The sequence below is a fragment of the Ceratotherium simum genome, chromosome 5, assembly GCF_057802395.1.
Source record: "Ceratotherium simum simum isolate JZ-2026a chromosome 5, ASM5780239v1, whole genome shotgun sequence".
Taxonomy (NCBI): domain Eukaryota; kingdom Metazoa; phylum Chordata; class Mammalia; order Perissodactyla; family Rhinocerotidae; genus Ceratotherium; species Ceratotherium simum.
In genome coordinates, this window is record NC_141904.1 from 41,717,731 (window position 1) to 41,738,763 (window position 21,033).

Below are 21,033 nucleotides of genomic sequence, written 5' to 3' on the forward strand. Positions count from 1 at the left end.
CCCACCTGCCTCCATGGCCTCATCTGCCCCACGGCCCAGCCCAGGGCCTTGCAGGAACCCTGGGGCTTCTGCTGCATCCCTGGGGGCTGCTGTGGCTGCCAAACAGTTCTGGGTTGGTTAGATACATAGAGGAGAAGCCCCAGGTGGGAGCTGGAGCATGCTTTCAGGGAGGCCACGCCCTTGCAGTGAGGCTGGAGACAGGCTCAGAGCAAGAAAGGAGGCTGGCCTCTTCTCCCGCTGTGCTGTTCTCACCAGTAGCTGTGCCCACATGCTGGCAGGAAGGACAACTATTCATGTGGCTGTCTTATCACTTTTAGGGAACTGTAAAATTCCCAAGGGGACAAGGACAGGGTCTTACTCAGCATGATACCCCTAAGGTGCCTGGTAAAGTGCCTGGCCCCTACAGGGAGCTTGGAAACAGTGGCGGAATGGCTCAAAATGAAATCCAGAGCCACTCTTGCTTCACAAAGTAAGATGTAGCTGTGAATGGCAGGCTGCCCCCTGAATAGAGCCCCTCGCCACGGTGTCTGCCCACCCTAGAGACCACTCTGTTGATGCCACAGCCATGGCCTGTGTGTGGGGTTCTCCCTGGACATACATGTGTCTCAGGAACTCCCATGAAAAGCAGCAGCGAGCTGGAGGATGGGAGAGAGCCTCTGCATGCAGAGAACACGTGTGGCACGGAGCTCCTCCAATTAACCCCTGGGGCGAGGATCAGGCACTGGGGCCCAGTGGGGGAGAAAGTGGAGCCAGGAAGGAGCATCCCTCATCCCTGCCTGGACAGAAAAATTCCTGAGAATCAGCACTGGTGTCCATTACTCCGTCCCTCGCTGGGCAGCTGTTTTCCTGAAGCCTTCTGCCCCGCCCAGAGGCTGATGGGTGAGGTCTTTGCCTTGGCCTCAGACTGGGGAATTGAGGGGCGACTTTGGGGAGCTCTATCGGGCCAGCCAGCCACACACACAACTAACCACACCGCTGAGCCCGGCAGCACTGATTTGATTAACAGCAGACCCAGCTGCCAGCCAAAGGAAGGGCTGCCCAGGCCATCACAGTAACACGCAGATGCCTCACCCTACAGCTGGACACCCGCCCGCCTTGAGAGGTTCCGTCTGTGGGGCCCCTTTTCTGAAGTTGGGAGAACAGCCATGATTGGGTGCTGGCACCCCGTCCCACGCATGACCTGAATGACGCCCCCTAAGGCCCAAAGACCAGGAATGTCCCTTATTACACTGCTGCACCCCAAGAGCTCTCCTCCGCAGCCTGCAGCTTTTTCAGGCTGCGGTTTATATAATTTAATGCTAACCAAAGTTCTTTGAGATACTCTGAAACTGCAAACATTTTGTCAACACCCAATCAAAAAGCAAGTGTTTCCTCTCGCAAAAGATGCCCACGTGTGAATAAACTGCAGGCCTCTTTACCGGGAAGTGGTTTCTTTGGCTGAGCCCCCGTGACCTGCTTGAGGTCCCCGCAAGTGGGCGGGGAGGTGCAGGGCCCAGGGGGTGCAATGGGAGGGAACATCTGGAGCCAATATCAGACCCAGGGGACACTGATAGGCCTCATTTCTTCTGGAGTTCTCAGTAGCTTAGCTTCTAGAACTTTCTCTCCTGAAGAATCAGAGCAGAGTTTCTCTAACTTTTATGTGCCCAAGAATCCCCTGGGATCTTGTTAAAATGCAGATGCTGGTCCGGCAGGTCTGGGGTGGGGTCTGAGAGTCTGCATTTCTAACCAGCTCCCAGGTGATGACTGTGCTGCTTGTGGGAGGACTGGCCAGGAATTAGCACAACCCCTAGCCCTAAACATCCTGTCCATCTCCCTCACTCCCACCCACTGTGTGGGGCCAGAGGGTACACACAGCAGGGACCAACTGCAAAGGATATGAATGGACCAGAATCTTCACAGCCGCTCTCCGGACGGGGTGGAAGGGACTGAGGATATACAAGGCGTTGGTGGCACTGAACCGGAAGATGGTCTTGCCTTTATTCAGCACGATGAAGGTCTGTGGACAGAGAGCTGCTTTAGGTCGGGGTGGCAGCTCCAGGGCCGTGATGGAGAGAAGCTTTTGGGAGGCAGCTGCTGGCTCAGAGCTCTAGAACCTTGGCTAAGGGGTGGGGTGGGAGGAAGTGAGGGACTGAGGCAGGGGTAGGGGGAAGAGGGAGCAGCCAGCACATTCAGCAGGTCAGTGGACCCTCGCTGGGTGGCCCATGGCTAGGGTGGGATGAGGTCAAGTTTAGGGGAATGTCAGGTTGGGTGGGACTTAGTTTAGTTTCAAAATTATGGTCCCAACAAGAAGCGGCATTTCATGATTGTCACAGCAGAGGCCAGGACCTGGCTGATACCGCCTCCTTCCCCTTCTCCCCTTTGACCCCTCCCCACCCTGCGTAGCTTCCTCACCGGGCCCACTGGGGAGTGAGGGTCTGATGAGGGAGCTGGGTCAGCAGGGAAGACTAATGGGTGAAGAGTAGGGTTGAGGAAAACGTAGACCCCAGCCCAGGAGCTTTCCCTGGGACCTTGTCTCCTGGAATCCAGGACAGATGTCAGGCCCATACCACCCGAGAGGAGACAACGTAGTGTCTTGCCCTGGAGGGATCATGAGTAGCCCAAGGTAGACCCCCTCCCCAAGCTTCCAGAAGACACTGTCTACACAGCACAAGGGGGCACGGGAGTGGACAATGAGTGCTGGAGGCTGAGCCACATGCCCATCAAGTGGGCCACGTTTGGGCCAGACGCAACCCCTGAGGACAGCAGTCCATCTCTGCCTGCCCAGGTTATGGTGGGAACAGCTGAGGTGGCATGGCTCTGGGGTCTTGCTTCTCCAAGGGTTGGGCTGGGGAGACAAGGTTCTATTTAATTGGGACTGGGGAGACAAGCTGACCAGATACGTCAGGACCAAAGGTTCTGCTGTGGTGCCTGCATCACCTGTGGGTCTGCAGGCAGCGTGGTCAGGGGTCAGTAAGGAGAGACAGACGGTTAGAGACCAGAATCATACCTGGGCCATGGTTCATGTATTCCCAGACACGGGGAATGCCACTGTCCCTGACTCCTTCTAGGCTCAACTGCCACCAGCCCCCAAAAGCTCAGCCCAGCCCTGACCCCACCCTCAATCGGGACCCCCTGCCATGCCTCCTGCCTGTCCCAGCTAACTTCAGTCTAATGGCCACTTTGACTTGTCACTGAAACCTTGACTTGCCACCAGCTGTGGCCCAACTCTAATTCTTACTTCCAGCCAACCATGACTTAGGCCCACCCACCCTGACTAATTCCAACTTCCAGCCTAACTCTGATGCCAACTGTGGCCCCAGCCCCCGACCTTAACCCCACCTGAGTCACCTGAACCAGGGGGAAGCAGGACCAGGTTCAAGGTCTCCTCTCCCACCTGTGCATATAGACTGGGTGCGTGTTCCCTTCACCCACTCACCCACATATATGCACGCACACACAGAGACAATCGTGCACCACGCCCACCCTTAGACTCTTGGTCTCCTAAACACAGTCTCAAGCACAGTCACATACATGCTCAGGGGCATGGTGACACAGTCCCACAACACTCACACCCGCCACACGCTCACACCGGCCCTGTGAACACCGAGTCTGCCTGCCCTCCAGTGTGTCCTCAGCCCCGGTACTGACAGCAGTAATGTGAGCAGCCACCCTCCTCCTTAGTACCCAGTCTTCTGGGGAAAGGCCGCCTCCCAATTCAAACCCCTTCCTCCAACAGTGAGGCCCAAATGTGGGCAGCTACAGGACCAAGCCCCTACAGGAGTCCCGGGTGCCTATGGTCTGGCCGGGAGTGGGGCCGGGCACACAGTCCTGAAAGGTGAGGCCAGGGCAGCAGACCCAGACGGGGGAATTACCTCCTGGGTAGAAATCCATGCTGGGAGGAAACCTGAGTCACTCTGCCCTTGTGGACAAAAGCTGCTTCGTCTCCCTACACTCAGGAGGGACAATGGCAGAACAACCTCCCTCCTGACCTGTCTCAGATTTCCCATCACCAGCCTGCAAGGCCCAGGGAGCTGTCGCTGTGGCCCCAGCCCGAGCCAGCCTGGCACAGCCAATGCCCAGCAAGTTCTCCCGGGCAGGGGCTACACACTGTCTCTGGTTAGGAGAGGGGATCACATGCTGTGCTCTGGGGCCCAAACTCCACTCAGGACAGGACTCAGGGCCCGACTCCAATTCACCCACACCACCCAGAGGTGAAACCTAACCACAGAGGATTCCCCAAGTAGGTACTCCAAAGGAGGCAGGAGATCGACCGTGGCTGCCCTCTCTTTCTTTCCTCACGCCAAACCTTCTCAGGCTGCACAGTTCTGGCCTTTTATTCTGGAGCTCCAAAATCAAGGTGATTGGAATATAGATCACCAATGATTCACTTCCCCAAGCCCGGGGAACCCACCCCAAACAGAGCCCCATATGGAGGCAAAGCCCTCTCCCTGTCTGCTGTGTTGACAGGAAAGCGTGGGCAGGGAGTGGGTGGCAGTCACCTTTTGGGTGCTATAGAAGGGGTCCAGGTCCTCCAGGGGCTCCCCGATGAGCTCTCGGGGTGGGTTGCCATAGAGATCCGGCAGCTTTTTGGAGGCCTGCAGGTCCAGCTGGGGCTGGGGAGCCTCCTCCTCGGGCAGCCCCTCATGGCTCTCCTGTGAGGCGGCCGAGCCCCGGGCTTGCTTCTCTGCCATGCGCTTCTCGATGGCCGCCAAGGACTCCCGGGTGAACCTTCGGAAGCTGCTGGTGCCCCGAGGTAACAGGAAGTCTGCCATCTTCTCATCCTGCTTCTGGGGCACAGGCTGTCCTCACGCTGCCTGTAGGGAAGCTAGAAGACACAGACACCAGGCCTGATGCTACCCCTGGGCCAGAGGGCAGGGTGGCCAGACCTGCTGGGGAGGGGCTGTGCTGGTGGAAGGAAGGACAAGGTTTGCAAAGATGCTCCTGGACCACGGGTTCCCGACCTCTCCAGAGGCACACCTGGCCGATGGCGGCCTGCATAAACCCAGAGGCCTCTGGACTGCAGGGTATACAAGGGGACCCGTGGGAGGGTCACTTCTCTCTTTCCCATCCCAACGAGCATGTCTGAATTCAAGTAGGCAGGAGTGACTCTGTCATCAAAGCCCCTTCATTCTGACGCCCTCAAAGCAAAAGGAAACACTGCACCTGTTGGTTCCTTAACCAAGACCACTCTGACACTTGAGACACGTCTTGAAACTGGTGCCAACACACTCTGGACTGAGAGGGACACTCCGTGGGGCAGGGATGGGGCCTGTCATCTTTTTATCCCAGATCCCTGGGAGGGCTTGTCCTGAACAAATGAATGATGGAGTGAATGATGAAGAACATGCAGGCGACGGGCAGGGCATTAGAAGGTACCTCGTGCTGTCCCCCTCTCAAGCTTGTCCCCTCTATAGCAAACTCTGGGGCCCTATGGAGGGTGACGAGAGACCTCCTGGGCCAATGCCAAACTCTGGGCTTCTTCTCTGAGCAGATCCGCAGTCTGGGTGGTGAGGGTCCCCTCAGCAGCATGCGCCTGCATCGGGGAGGGTGCCTAGACTTCACATGGGGCACGGAGGTGCCAACATCTGGCAACTGACGAGGCATCTGTGTCTGCCAAATGAGACCCAGGCAAATCCTGTGGAGTTTTGGAAATAGCTGGGCAACAACTTTGGAGCTGTCATCCAGATGTTGGCACCTGGCTGTACACAGCTGCAGTGGAGCCTTGCTGAAAGGATCTCAAAGAAATCTCTGGGGCGAGGCATCCTTCCCAAGACCGGAAATGCGGACAAAGCATCTCAGGCTCCTCACACCTCCACTCACCCCCCCTCTCTCGAATCTGAACAAATGAGGGCCAATCCCAAGTGATAGTAGCACCGGAAAACTCATCCACTAGGACATCCAGCCAGCACATGCGTGTGACGTCAAACCGGGAGAATGTGGCCCCCGCTGGCCTCAAATGATCTAGGACCTGGTGTGAACACGCTCTGCCTATGACACGGAGGCTGAAGAATGTGCTCCTGACTGCCCCACCAAAACAGGATGTGGTGGGTACAGCGCCTGATGGGGACACCACCGGGAAGGGGAGGCCATGTCGCCAGTTACCACATCAAACCCGGGAATGGCTGGGCACCAGTTCAAGAGGGCACCTGTTGGAGATCTCTGCCAGGACAGAATCTCTTTCCATCAACCAAGGGTCAGCTTTGCCTTGATTTTATTCCTGTGAAACATGTCACCAATGACCTCAATGAGCTGCTGCCACACCGACCCTTGCACACAGCCCACAAAGGGCCCAGCCCCAAGTACTTTTGCTGTGAAGTAGGCACCTGGCCAGGTGACAGGTAAACAGTGAGCAAACACAACACAGCCAGGCCTCAAAAGGACACCTCTGGTCCCCAGAGAGGTACAGCGTGGAATGTGCAAGGGAGGCTAGAGGAGAGAGGTCCCAGGACCCAGGCTTTTAGGAACTGCCCCACCCTTCAGCATTTTGTTCTTCTGTTTCATTCAAGTAATGTTCAAGGAATACCTTTGTTAAAAATAGAGGTGAAAGAGTAGGTTCCCATTTTATGAAAGCATGTCCCTGTTTACCTTCCATCTTTGAGTGAACAAAGATAGGTGTCTGTAACACTCATCACCAAATGTGAATGGTGATTTTTTTTCCTTAGCTGGTGGAAATTTGGGTAATTTTAAACTTTCTTCTTTGTACTTTTCTTCATTGCTTGAATTATTTATGATGCTCTTGTATTATTTTTACAAAAACAATAAAGTCATTGTTCTTTTCATTTAAAAACAAAAAAAGCCAGCCTGGATGACAGCAGCCCTTGCAGGGCAATCCTCTCCACATGAGCAATCACTAGTCCCGTACGTCAGGAAGCCTCCTCTTTTGCTTGGAATTATTTCCTAAAAATAGTGTTCTCTGTCTCACTGTATCCATCTGCGTCCACACGCCTGCAAGGGTTCTGGAGACACGTGTACGCTCATGGACCTGCAGAGGCTCACCGGTACATACCAGCGTGCATGTGTGTGTGTGCAAGCTCGAACCTACAGATACATCTGTTCTAGTAAAGGTGTTTTTAAAATCGGTATTGAAATCAATAATTCATGCAGATTGGTGCACATACCCTAAGTGTGCAGGTAGATGAATTTCCACAAACTGAACACACCTGGGAACCAGCACCCAGGTCAAGAACTAAATTGTTCCCAGTCCCTCAGACCCGGGTTCCCCTCCAGTCACTAACTACCACGGGTGACCACACTCCTGACTGCTAAGACCATAGATGAGCTTTGCTCATCTATGTCGTTCAGGGGCTCCTAACAGGACTCCTGGAGGGATGGGGAAAGAATTGGGGGAGAAATTGTATCTCATTCTCATTAACTCTAACTGAAATTTAGCATTTCCTTCAATTAGGAATGTAGGCAGCAAAACGGAAGTGTCAGCAGCACCCTGTCCCATCACAGGTGCTGCAGGGTCCCCAAATATTATTAGTGCTCATTGCTACTTCAAAATTACAATACTCATTAGACCCACTGCTAGATCATATTATTCAACACATTAATAAAGAAGCCTTGTTGATGGGGCCCTTGGTCCTCAGAAGGGTCTTGCCCCAGCTGGCCTCCAGCAGAGCACCCAAACCCTTGGGGCTTGGTGGTGTCTGAAACCAGATTCCAGATGAAGTTCCCTGCTCCCCAGCAGCCAGGCAGACTCAGGTTCCAAAGTAAACTGGCCGAGTGTCCTTTGTCTCTGGGTTCCGCAGGCAGCTCCTGGTGGGCGGGCAGGATCCCTTTTCTCCCTTGTTCTCCTGCTGCCTGCACCTGGCTCTGGCCCTGCCCTTCCTTCAGCAGCTCAGGGCCCACGCCCTGCTGTGGTTGAGACTGGCTGAGCCCTGGCTGCAAGCTTTCCGGTGATGCCAGGGTAAGGAGGGGTTGGGGGTGGTCTGCAGACACTCTAGGCTCAGGCCCAGCCATACGCCTCAGGCCTAGGAGGTCAGGTTCCTGGCTTTCCCAGGAAGACCCAACTCCGGTTGGGCAAGAGCACAAGGTGTCTGTCTTGCACAGCTCCATCATGTGGGGGAGCCTGGACCTGATCTGATTCAAAGATCACAGCTACTCCTCTAGATGCCAGCATTCCATGACTCTCTCCTCACATCCAGGACAGCTTCTCCATCCGCACCAACCCTGCAGCTGCTCCCTGGGCTGGGACCGCTTCTTCCAGCTGACCACTCTCCCCGGGCCAGTTTCCCCTATCCTGTCAGCTTCACTGGAGCTCTAGGGACCCCCTACTCCATCCTGTCCCAAGTTCATCAGCTTCTGGTTACTGGGCGCATCTCTCCCTAAGTCCTGCTGGCTTCCGAGAGTTAATGGGAACAATGAACTCTCCTTTTCAAACTGGTTCCTCCTGACGTCCTTTCCTCTGACACTGGCCACAACCCCCACCCCACCAAACATCACAGCCCCCATCCCCAATGCCACTGCCCTGGGACAGGCCTCCTCACCCCAGCTGGGACCATGCTGACCCCACAGCCACTGGCCTCCTCCCTTTTTCCTTCCATCCTCTACGTGTAGCTCCCACCACTCGCTGGCCTAGACATTCCCAAACACTTTCCCTGCCCTGTGTGATGGCAGAGTCACCTCATGCTCTCCTCGCTACCCCACCTCCTCCAGGACACCTTCTCTGACTGCCCACCCACACTGACCTCACTTCTCTGGGCCAGGAAGCTGAGCCCCAAACCCAATCCTTGCCCCCTTCCAGACCTCAGCTGCTGTCTGACAGTCCATGGGGGTGATTCTGGTCTCCCCAAACAGCCTAAAAGCCTGTCACCCCCTCCTCTGAGTCACTGGCCTGTACGTATGGATATTCACATCAGGGCAGAGATGCTGTGGGGGAGAATACTGACTGTTCACACCAGAAACTGGACCCTCCTGGACTGTCTCCTCTTTTTATCTCTTCAATTGGCCTTCCTGAAGGAAGATTTCCTGAATGCACAGGGCACACAGCTGGTGCTCAATCAATGCTCATTACAATGCCATGACACAGAATGGGACAGCCTGGCAGCCCAGAGGGCAGCCATGGTGCTCTCTGGGATGGGGTGGTGATGCTCAGGACTTCCCTGGTTTCAGCCCTAAAATTCCTGCCCCTGAGATACCCTTCAGTCCCAGACAAACAGGATGGTTGGTCATCCGAGGGGTGAAGAGGGACCCAACTTCAGGCTAACCCCTCCTTGCAGCCCCTTCCTGCCCATTCCCCTCCACGATCCAGAAGGCAGGTACACTCCAGCATCCTGAGTCATGTCTGGCATTTTGGTCACCTTGGAATCAGGAGCCTCTGGAATACAACATGCAAAGAATATTCTTTGCCATGTAAATTTATGCAAAATGCTCTGTGGAAGTGGTTCCCAGGCTTCCTAGAAAATCTCTGCCAGCTTCCTCTGCTCTGTGCTCATCTCTCCTGCCCTGCAGTCCAGGGTGACCTCGGGCTGGAGCGCCCACTGCCCTGAGCAGTCATTCCACCTGTGCCCTGGCCCTGTGCACTGCCTTCCGCTGCCCCTCAGTCCTAAAGCAAGAGGCTCAGGGAGGGGGTGTGGGTGCCCGTCAAGCAGGGGCTCACTCCTTATAGGTGGAGGTAAGGCACCAGGCGTAACTTCATTTCTTCCTTGAGGAGAACAGTAAAACTAATTAACACGTCAACTCATGGGCTCACTTTATTAACTGAATGATTCAGTGAACATTTAATCAGCACCCACTGTGTACATGGTCCCACAACTGACATCACAGAATACTTTTCTTCCCAAGGTAATAGATCCCAAATCAACAGGTGATGAAGGGGAAATGAGGGAAAGTCATCAGCAAAGAGACTCTGCAGTGGCTCTTAAGGAAATTTCCACTCAGTCTTGCTGAGACTGGCAAGGAGGAAATGCCCTGGGCCAGAGAACCCAGTGTCCAGCCCTGTTTCTCCCTCTGCCCTCTTCCCCTCTCTGCCTCTGGAAGATTTCCTGTACCTACATGAGATAGGGAAGTGGTTAGGGCTGTGGCTTGGAAGCCAGATTGCCTGTGTGAATCTGGGTCCTGGCCACTTGCTGTGTGTTCTTGGGAAAGTTAACTGATGTTTCTCTACCTCAGTTTTCCCACTTGTAAAATGGGGCTAATAACAGTACCTATTTCACAGGGCTGTTCTGAAGCATCAATGTATTAATACTTGTATGTGCTCGGCACACAGAAGGTGTTCAATGAATGTCAGTTGCTATGGTCATCATTATTGTTGTCATTATTCTTCTCCTAAGAGATCCAGCTCAGAGGATTCTTTTCTGAAAAGCCTTCCTCGCTGCCCACACCAGCTCTCCCTGCCAGCTGGCTCTTCCCTTCTCTGAGTTCCTGACACACTTGTCTTCCCATACTGGTTTCATCACAGTGTAGAGTAATTTACTTCCACATCTGCCTCTCCCTTTGGCTGTGTCCTGAGTTCTCAAAGCACGGTCTGGCGCAGCACAGGTGCCTAGAAGGGCCCGGTGAATGAATGAATGAGTGCCAGATTAACCTTCCTATAGCCCAGCCACTAACCCACACTGTGACCCTGGACAACACCTCAGAATACCCGTCTAGACCTCAGTTTCCTCAACCATGAGCAGGGTGGGCCAGCCCAGCAGTATCATATGCCTATCATGCACCCAGGACTGCATACGTGCTGTTTGTGATCACTTATTTCAGCCTTGCAACAATCCTAGTAAGAGGGGGCTTATTATTTTCATTTTACAGATGAGAAATCTAATGCTTAGAGGATAAAGCAAGCAAGCCTCAGCCTGTCTGAAGCCGGTCTGTGAGCCTAACCACTGTATTACATTGCCTCCCACCTCTGAGGGCACAGAGAGCTGAGAGGAAGGGTCACAGTCTATCTGTGGCCCATCCACCTGGACTGAGCATGTGTGTGATCCCCACTACAAAGCTATGAGTTGGCCCCACCGGCCTCCTCCGTGGTTGGTCCTCCCTCTCTGCAGCCTGGCCGGGCAGGCTTGCCTGTGCCCATGCATGGGCAGATGCTCCCAGGGAGACCTGGCCAATTTCTGCCTGTGCCAAGGACTCAGCAGTTTCCCTGACAAAAATGACTCCCAGAAGTTCTTCTCTCCAGCCCAGGCCCCTTTGAGCTGCCTTGTCCAATAGGGTAGCTGGCCACTGAGCACACAGGACTCCTGAGCACTTGGAATGTGGCTAGTGCCAATCGAGATGTGCTGGTGCAAAATCTACACTGATTTTGAAGGTTTGGTACGATAAGGAATGTCAACTATTTCATTACTAACTTTTAAATATTAAATATTTAAATATTAATCAATATTAAATGCATAACAATTTAAACTGATAATATTTTGGATATACTGGGTTAAATAAAATATGTTAAAATTAATTTCACCTGTTTCTTGTCACTTTTAAAATGCGGCTACTAGAAAATTTAAAATTGCATCTGTGACTTGCATCTGTAGCTCACATTATATCTCTATTGGATGGCACTGCCATAGAGTTCCAGCCACCAGGCCCTAACCCCATGCTGAACTCTACCTGCTTTGAGGCTGGGCCTCAGAGGCTGGGGGCGGGGCGGGGGAGCAGCAAATGGATGGGGAGGAGGGGTGGGATGGGGTGAAGGAGAGTTGAACTCAGCAGACCAGAAAGTGGCCACCCTAGTTTCTGGCAGTGGCTGTGAGTGATTCTGCAGGCTCAAGCCACAGGTTGGGATGGTGGGGGGAAGGGGGAAGGGGGAGGGGTTGACAGCATGTTTCAGGACATCCCTCCCGCCCAAGCAATTATCTGCAGAGTCCTGGCACTCCCAGGGTAGCGGCTTGGACAAAAGCTCGGCAGGGTTGCCAGCCGGTGCTCGTGGCCTGTGCATTCAGGTCCTTGCTCCCAGACCAAAGGCACATTGGCACGTCCTTGTGCTGGGCCTCAGCTAACCAGCTCCCTGCAGGCTCCACTCCTTTGAGGTTGCCCAGGCATTAACCCTATCCAGTCTGGAGCCTGGTCCTTGGGGAGGGGGGATCCTGAGGCTTTTCTTCTCTAGTCCCTATCCCAGCCCCCCGCAATCGGGGGAAGTCCTGGAGAATCACCCCCTCCATCCCGGAGGTGAACACGCCCACCCCAGAAGCTGGGGATGCCCTCATTTACATACATTTGCATCTCATTTATTCCAACGCTCAGGCTGAAGCCGCGACTAATTCAGCTGACAGGAAAACTCCACCCGCTGGCTTTGCCAAAGTGATTCCCCAGGCAGGGATGAAATGGGGGTCCCTGAGACCAGGCTCCCCTCCGGAGTGGAAGCAGAGGGGAGAGCCAGTATTGGGGGAGGGGCACCTTTGGCCTGAGCCCTGGATCCAGCCTAAGCCCCCTGCCTTTTCGAGCCCCCTTCCCCACCGTAAAGACAAGGGTCCAGGGCTTGGGAGCTGCTCATTCATTCCATCGAGTGTTCAGCGGTGTTTCGGTGCCAGGCCATGGGAACTGCAAACTCCCCGGCTCATTCAGGGCCCCTCCACAGGGCACACGGCACCCCCTTCCCCCCAAGCCCAAGCCTTCCTTCTCATCTCCTTTACTGTTTCGTGTATAGGGGATCTATAATGTTGTGCCGAGCGGCACTAACCTGTCAATCAAGGCCCAGCACTGCCCGGCTCCCCCCAACCCCGGGGGCCCTGGGGTCTCGACAGTGGGAATCTGGATGATGGTCTACTCGGAGACCACAGAGCCCGGAAGTCAGAGAGCTGGTGCAGTCACCCAGAGGCACTTGTACCCCAGACCCCGACCGTCTACACCCTCACAGTACACACAATCTGGCCAGAAAGGTGCCCCCCTGTGGCCAGGGACCCGCCCTCATGCGCACACAGGTGCCCACAAGACAGCAATCAGCATCCTAAGTCTCTCTCCAGCCCAGTTTCTTCCAACTCATTTTTCTCAATACCTGGGCTGAGAAAAGGCTTCACAGGGGAACTGTGCATTGATGCCATGGCAACCAAGGCATTTATGGGGCACCTACTGTGTGCACTGAGGGAGATAAAAATGCCCCCAGAGAAACCCAGGAGACCTACACTATAGGGTCTCTTCGTCTCCAGAGGCAGATAAGCCAATCCACCAATACACAAAATCTACGCTACAAGAGTGTCCATGACACAGTATAGCCAAATGTGCGACCTTTTTCCTTAGTACTCTTTTAAATTGAGGTATATATACAAGAAAATAGAGATTTTAGGTGTACAGTTGGACAAGTTTTAACAAATGTATATACCATACCTGTGTTACTACTACCCCAATTAAGATAGTAAACATTCTGGGCCGGCTCTGTGGCTTGGCGGTTAAGTGCGCGCGCTCTGATGCTGGCGGCCCGGGTTCGGATCCCGGGCGCGCCCCAAGGCACCACTTCTCCGACCAACCCGGGGCCGAGTCCCACGTACAGCAACTAGAAGGATGTGAACCTATGACATACAACTATCTACTGGGGCTTTGGGGGGAAAAAAATGAATAAATAAAATCTTTAAAAAAAAAAAAAAAGATAGTAAACATTCTTATCACCCCCAAAAGATCCCCACTGTCTCTTTCCAGTCAACTCTTCTGATTTCTATCACCATAGATTAGTTTTGTCTGTTCTAGAACTTCACATACATGGAACCACACTGTGTGGGCTATTGTGTGTCAACTGTTCTTGATCAACATAATGCTTTTGAGATTTTTACTTTGTTTTTGTTGATGAGTGCCATCTAATTACCTGTGCATAAATGCACTGTGAACACAAGTGACCCATCTGGGGACAAGTCCTTAATTCAATCATAAAAGGTGAGGGCTGGAAGGGACCCGAAGTCCAGCTATCCCCTGGGACGGTCAGCCCCAGAGGATCCTTCGGCAGTGTTTTTCTCTCCCTCTCTCAGACATTTCCTGAAATGGAAGCTCAGCAATTATACACCTAATAGGCACCCAGGCCCAGCAAGTGAGTGGTTGCTTTCCCTGGGTTTCCAGTTCTGTTGGCAACTAGCTGTCACTTTATTTAACTGGCAGTCTGAGCTGCATCCGACCCAGAACAGGGGCAGGGCTGGCGCTGCAAATGGCTGGCTGAGCTCTGGTGCCTTCTTCCGCTCAGGTCTGGCTGTGGTGAGCTGGCCTCTGACCCTCGGCCTCCCTGCACCCCAGCGCCAGCTGGGTGTCCCTTGGGTGGGGCTCTGGGCCCAGCAGGGAATGGACTGAGGGCCGAGATTCTTCCCTGGGCCCAGAGGCAAGCAGCAGCTCTGGGCAGCAGAGGGCGAGCACCTTGGCTTTAAGGGGCTCCTCTGGACCACTTTCCTGCAATCGGCCTGGGTCGATGAGGCTGGGGCTTTGATGGCCATGCAGGAAGTATTGATTGGGCTGGGCTGGTCCCTCCCACAGTCTGATTTTTTCCCCCCATCTTAGATTGTCCAGGGCACCGCCCAGCCTGGCCCGGATGGGGAGACGGCTAATGTAGCCTGAGACGGATTTGGTGCCTCAAGCCAGATTACCTCTCCCTGCCCTGCATCCCTTTGAAAACTGCCTCTTGAGCCAGGCTCTTCCTTCACACAGGCCTTCGAGGAATCAATACTCGCCAGAAAGACGTTTACCGCCCTCCTGATGCCAGGAAGAGCCTTTCTACTGATCAAAATTCATTCCCAGAAAGCACAGGGACTGCCTGGGCAAGGCCTGGGTGGGGCCAGGGAGACACAGGCCCTGGGTTTATCATCACCTGCATCCCTGTGTGACCTTGAGCCTACAGGGTGACCAGCACTGGCCCTCAGCCTCTTAGGGCTGTAAGGAGGGGAGTGAAAGCCCTTGGAGATGACCACAGTGGGACCTCCAAGTGGGTGAGGGACCTCCCTGAGCCCACACAGACGCCGTAAGAACAGTTTCATCCTTCCCCTCGGTTAATACCCCTACGGGGACTCAACTTTCCACTGCCTCCCTGGGAGACTTAATTAGGAGAAGAAACTGAAGAGGAGAGAAAGAGAAAGACGTCCAGCCTCAGAGCATAAACATTCTCTTCCCACAACAGGCCTACAAACATGATCTGATCCCTTTCACCTCTCCAAATTCTGTGCATCTTCCATGGCTGGGCTTCAATCCTACCTCCTCCAGGCAGCCTCTCCTGGCTGCTCTGGGCCACACTGACCTCCCACCAGGGGGGCTGACCTCCTGACTCCAACCTTGCATTTTCTCTGTCCTGGGCAGATCTCTCTCTGGCTCAGGGGGTGAACCTGGGAGGTCCTAAGGGTTGTTGGTATCCCTTTTTCCTAACCAGAGTAGTAAAAAGGGCAAGGAATGGAAAAGAGAGATTGATGAACTGTCCCACTGGACTCTGGCTTCAACGATGACAACTAAATTTTTTGTTGGGCTTGGGCACACCGGACACCCCTCCAGGAAATGAAGTTAGAGGACACCCAGCTCCCCAGCTCACGGCTGTTGACTGCAGGGATGGGCTGAGGGCGGGCCCAGTAGGGGAGGTGATACAAGTTTCAAAGAGTCCATGAGTCAGATGGCTCCAAGGCTGTGCCAGCCTCGGTACCTGTCCCTGCAAAGCCTGGTCCTGGACTTCCTCCCCATTTTAGGGTCCCAGGCCTCAGGAATTGACGTGGGGTCCCTATAAATAGCACCCATTCCATATTGATCATCTTAAAAAGACACGGTATGTTCTAGGCCCACAGAGAGGAGAGTTGTGTCTAAATATAGTCTCATCCCCAGGATCCGCTGCCAGCCCGAGGGGAGTGGTGTAAGCCGTGCACAGCCGAAGGGGCAGTCTGAAGGCGCAGACAATGGAAAGGGTAGAAGGTGGAAATGGAGGCAAGGAATCTCTTCATCCCCACCCTACTCCCTCTGCTCCAGCCACAGCAATCAACCCTGCCTCAGGAGCTTGTCCCTGCCTCAGGGCCTTTGCACTTGCAGTTCTCTCTTTATAAGACATTTTTTCCCCAGATCGTCTCAGGATTGGTTCTTTCTTGTTATTCAGGTCTCAGTTCAGTTTCCTCCTTCAAGAGGCCTTCCCTGACCAGCCAGTCTAGAGTCACTCTCATCTCTCCATCACATCATCTTGTTTTATTTCCTTCATAGTACTATTTAAAATTATCTTTCTTATCTATTTGTTTAGTGGTATCCAGTCTGTCTTTGCTCAGTAGTATACAAACTTCATGAGAGCAGTTATTGTACACCTTCTAGAATCTTCCATGGCACAGAGTAGGTGCTAAATGTCCTATCTAGGCTCTCCTCCCCCCGCCCCAGGCTGAACTCTGCCTCAGACCTCCGCCTCGGGCCAGTCTGGGCTGGTAGAAGGCAATGGGCATTCAGTCCCAGGCTCACTCCGCATCCCGGCCATCCCTGTGACTGCTCTGCTCCCTGCGGCATCCAGCCTCCGTCCAGAGGCTGCCCCCTGGCTTCACCTTCTCCTCTCTGCTCCTTCGTGGATTTTGCTGCAGGACTTTTACCCCAGCCCCTCTGCTCCTGGATACCTGCTCTACATGACCTCATCTTGTCCCCAGATACCTCTTTCTGGAACACTCTTCTCTCCTCAGAGCAAGATCTCCCTCCCCTTCTGGCTCCCTACCCCCAGCAGGAATCCCAGTTCCTGCCATCAAAATCTCCCTCTCAGAGATTCACAGGAAGAATCATTTCACCCCGGGCCTTCCTGGCCAGCCCACTGGACAAACCAGAGCAACCAAGACCGCATGGGCACAATTTTAACCACAGACCTCTGGCACTCACTGTGAGGGAAAGGCATTTTCTCACAAGCACCCGCACATGGATGCACCGCATGGACACACACGCCTCCAGTGTCCACTTCAGGCTCTCCCTACAAACTTCCCTTGACCCCACCCCTCACCAGCTCCCCTCTATCTCTCTCTTCCCTCTTAAACCATCAAACTCATTGAAAGACCTGTCTACACATGTTGTCTCCACGTCCTCACCTCCTGCTCACTCCTCAACCCGCTCCAAACTGGTTCCCATTCTCCCCAATTCATTCATTCATTCCTCAACGATCCATCTGTGCTGGGCACCACAATCTGTGGGTGTTAAGAAGGAAATTTCTGTTGCCAAGGCCACCAGCACCCTCACTGTTGTTCAATCTAATGGACACTCGTTTTTGAATAACGCACTCTTTTTTTATCTATCCATGAACTTCTCAGAGCGCATCTTCTTAACTCTCTCAGCAGAAAGAAACACGTGACTCTCCTTCCTCCCGGGACGTGGACTCTCCCTGCTTCCTGTGACACATCCTGCTCCTGGCTCTCCTCCCACCTCTCTGACTGCTCCTTCCCAGCCTCCTTTGCAGACTTCTGCCTCGATTGTTGGAGTGCCCTGTGTCTCCAGATTCAACCCTCCTCTCTCTCGCTTTCTTCACCATATTAGGATCACCTGGGTGTTTTCAAAACTACTGACGCCCAGGCCTCACCCTAGAGTCAAACAAATTAGAATCTCTGGGCATGGAGCCTGGGCATAGGGTTTATTTCTTTCTTTTTTAAAGCTTTCCAAGTCATGCTAATGTCGCCAGGGTTGAGAACCACTGGTCTGCACACTCACTGGACAATCTAATTCACTGCCATGGCTCCAATGACCAGCCTCGGCAGACGATTCCAAGTTTCCACCTCCAGCCCAGGTCTCCTTCCTGAACACTGGACCCTTCCCTCCAACTGACTGCTGGATGTGGGCATCTCTCCCTGGATGTCCTACAGGTTCAAACCAGAACCCTGAAACAGCCATCACTTCTCCATTGTTCTTCACCAAGCTTGCCAAGTCAAACTTCACTTGTCCATTTCCCCCTCACAGTGTGATATGGTGGCCGTGAACCTCATTCAGCGAGCAACTGAAGAAAGGGATGGAGAGTGGCATATCCCTTAACAGAAAAGGAAGTTGGCATGCCGCAGGTTCTATTACCTGTGATAACCTGCCTGTCCCTCTCCTCCAACTGAAAGACTTTTGATGGCACCCATGGTCTGTACTGGACAGGTAGTCTAGCGAAGAGCGGACATATTGACACCTGGGCTCAAATTCAAGTCCTGCTACTTAGTAGATGTGTGGCAGTGGGCAAGTTACTTAACCTTTCTGGGCCTTCAGTTTCACCATCTGCAAAACAGTCATTATTATGGTCCCTACCTCCAGGGCTGATGCAAGGATTCAGTGAGATGAGCCTTATAAAGTACTTAGTGGCTGGCAGAAAGCACTCTGTTAATGTTAGCTATTTTTAGTACCATTACTGAAGATGAATTCCCAATTCCTGAGCAGAGCTTACAAGGGCCCTGGTGACTATGACCTTGGCTTTAGCTTCTGCTCTTCTCTCCCTCACACCATGGGACCCAATGGGTCACTGAACTAACAATTATGCTGTTTCACATCTCTGTGGTTTTGTACATGCTGGTCCTGACGGCTGGACTGAACTTTCTCCACTTGGAAAACTCCTATTCATTCTTCAAAACCCAGGTGGAAGGTTATTTTTGTTAGATAGATACCCTTGATACTCCTGGCCAAAGATAATCACTCCTCTTTCGAGTAGGCTATGGGGACACATTTCTATCATTGCACAGCTTTCTAATAAGCTTCCCAAGGGTCAGCAGGAACTAGCTTCCTATGAACAGAACAGAGACTGCCATTTACCACTGTCCCAGGCTGCCCCCACGACTCCCTTCTCTTTGGATTACCTAAGCACCAGCCTCCCCTGCTCCCTAACTCCCAGCTGTCTCTGCTGCTTCCCACCACTCCTCCAAGCTCAATCTTCATGCTGAGTGAGTCAATCCTAGAATTTTTCCGGAGGAGCTTCGATCACCACACAGAGACAGGGCCATGCACCCCAGAGGCCCAGCAGCTGCCCACACCACACTGGGCTGAATGCTGGTTCTGGGCACCCCAGGGCCAGTTCCCTCTTTGGTCAATTTGGCCCCCGGAAGTAGATCTCAAGGAATCTTCATCCTGAGTGGTGCCTCAAATTCACTGACTCTCTAGGTGACCTTGGATAAGTCCTTGACCCACTCTCAGCCTCAGTTTCCCCCTGTACAATGTGGTGGTGATGACAGGGTTAGATTAAAAGTTCAATGAGGCTCATTTCACCACGGGGCTGGACAATCTAGCATAAAATCTATGTTCTACACTCTGACTGTCCCCTGACCCCCCCTTGCCCCCCCGCCACGCTCCTGTGACTGCAGCACGGCTTAAGCTATCAGCCTGTGCCACCCTCATTCCATCTTCTGGCTCCACTACCACCTGCTCACGTGCACCTGCCCAATTCTAACTGGGCGGAGTGGAGGGCAAGGAGATGGAGTTGAGAGCAGCAGCAAGTGCTTGGGCTCCGGGTCACCTGCGCCTCTGCTGCTCAGCATCCCTCTGGATCCTGAGGGGACGGTGGGAATCAGGGAGAGGGCTGAGGTGCAGAGCATGGTGGGGTCATATGGTGTTTCTATCTCCACCCTGCTGTTTAGCTTCACTGCGGGAGGTGCTTGGGGTCTCAGCAGGAGGTGAGGAGATAGCTGGGGGAATGGAATGCCAGCCCAAGACCCCAAGAGGAGACTGGTCCCACACCCCAGGCTGGTCTCAAGGCACTAAGAGAGAAGATAGATTCCTTCCTTACAAAACTTCAGTCATGGCTTCCTGATTCGCGGTGCACTGGCCTCCAACAGGTGTTTGCAAGGCAGGCCCATGGCCAGGGCCTTGTCCCCAGCCTCCCCCCACTACTACCTCTCTCCACACCTCGGCCCCCAGAAGGCTAGGCACCTCCACTTCTTCCCACGGCGCCACCAAAGACGGTCAAATAACAGCGGAAAAGAGCCGCCTCCCCGCAGGGCGCGTGGATTTGCCCAGGTCAGAGAGGTCAGAACAAGGAGGGCAGAGAAATCTCCCGAAACCCAGCGCAGAAAGATCTCCCCTGTTGAGAGCACACGGAAATCTCTCCGCCCTCAGGGCGCATACAGACCAGATGAGGCCCCGTTAGGGCGTCAGAGGGCACAGAGATCTCTTCGTGGCCGGAGCGCGCAGCGACAGGACACACACACAGATCTCTACCCCCTCAGGGCGCACAGAGATCTGTTCCCGGTCAGGACGGGCAGAGATCTCGTCCCAGAGAGGACACCCCCAGCGGACGGCTCCGCCGGGCCCAGAGAAAGGGGGTGCTTGGCCCCCTCCCCCATTCCCAGCCCTGCTCGGTCAGCTCCCCCGCTCTCTGGAACCACACTCACTGCGCGCCTAGTCGCTGCTCTGACCTTGGGGTCTCCGGCCTCGGGAATCCGGGTCCCAATCCCAGACCCTCCCCGAGCCTGCGCCAGGGTCGGCCGTGAAGCCGGGGCCGCAGCTCCCCCTCCCCCGGCCCTCGACAGCGCACTGGGAAACCCGGAAGGAAAGGGAAGGGGAGGGGGCGCACGGCGATTAGAGACGCCCCCCCCCGGGGGATCCCCTCCAGCCAGGCTGATCTGCGCCCCTTCTTCTCCCCCTCCCACCCTCGGGGGCAGTGACGGGGGAGGGAGCTGCCGGGCGGACCCGGAGCAGGGGAGGGGGCGCGCAGGGGCTGGAGCCTTGGACCCTCGGGGAGGAAAGTTAGGCGGCGGCAGGCGGAGGGGGCTCCGGCCGGGCCGGGGCTGCCGGGCGTGGGGGCGCTCGCTCACCTGCTGGTCCCCCGGCCCGGGCCCCGGGATGGGCGGCTCCGGCTCGGCGGGGACGCGGCTCGGCGCGGGGCTCCGGGCACTGGGCGCAGGCTCAGCGGCCCCGGCCCCGGGGGCGCGATCCCTGCATCCCACGGGCGCCGCTGCCGTCTCGGCTCCGCCGCTCGGCTCGGGCTCCGGGGCTCGGCGGGCGGCGCGGGCTCCGGCTGGGGGCGGGGTCGAGGGCGGGCCCCGCCTGGGCTCGGCCTGGGGCTTGGGGCCCCGGGCTGGCTCCGCCCCAGAGCGACGCGCCCGGGGCTCCGCACGTGGCGCTCTGCCCGCACTGAGGGTGAACACCTCGGCGCCCGCCGGGGCGCACACCCCCACGCTGACCCGGGGGCTCCCCGCCACCGACAGCCGCCCACGCGGACACGGACAGACACACGCAGACACGGGCACACTCTGGGGTACACACACACCG

The 21,033-nt window shown here is 54.9% G+C and overlaps 1 protein-coding gene across 1 annotated transcript in view; it reads right to left on the minus strand.

Annotated features, from left to right (window-relative positions):
• The window catches only part of SCN5A (sodium voltage-gated channel alpha subunit 5), a 100,579-nt gene extending 79,876 nt beyond the window's left edge, over positions 1-20,703 (minus strand). The window contains exons 1-3 of the mRNA XM_087430745.1: positions 20,577-20,703; positions 4,479-4,804; positions 1,878-1,996 (exon numbers count right to left, since the gene is read on the minus strand). Of these exons, the coding sequence (XP_087286871.1) occupies positions 1,878-1,996; positions 4,479-4,751 (392 nt within the window). The 5' untranslated portion in view covers positions 4,752-4,804; positions 20,577-20,703. The remainder of the gene's footprint in view (positions 1-1,877; positions 1,997-4,478; positions 4,805-20,576) is intronic.
• Between the last annotated feature and the right edge of the window lie 330 nt (positions 20,704-21,033).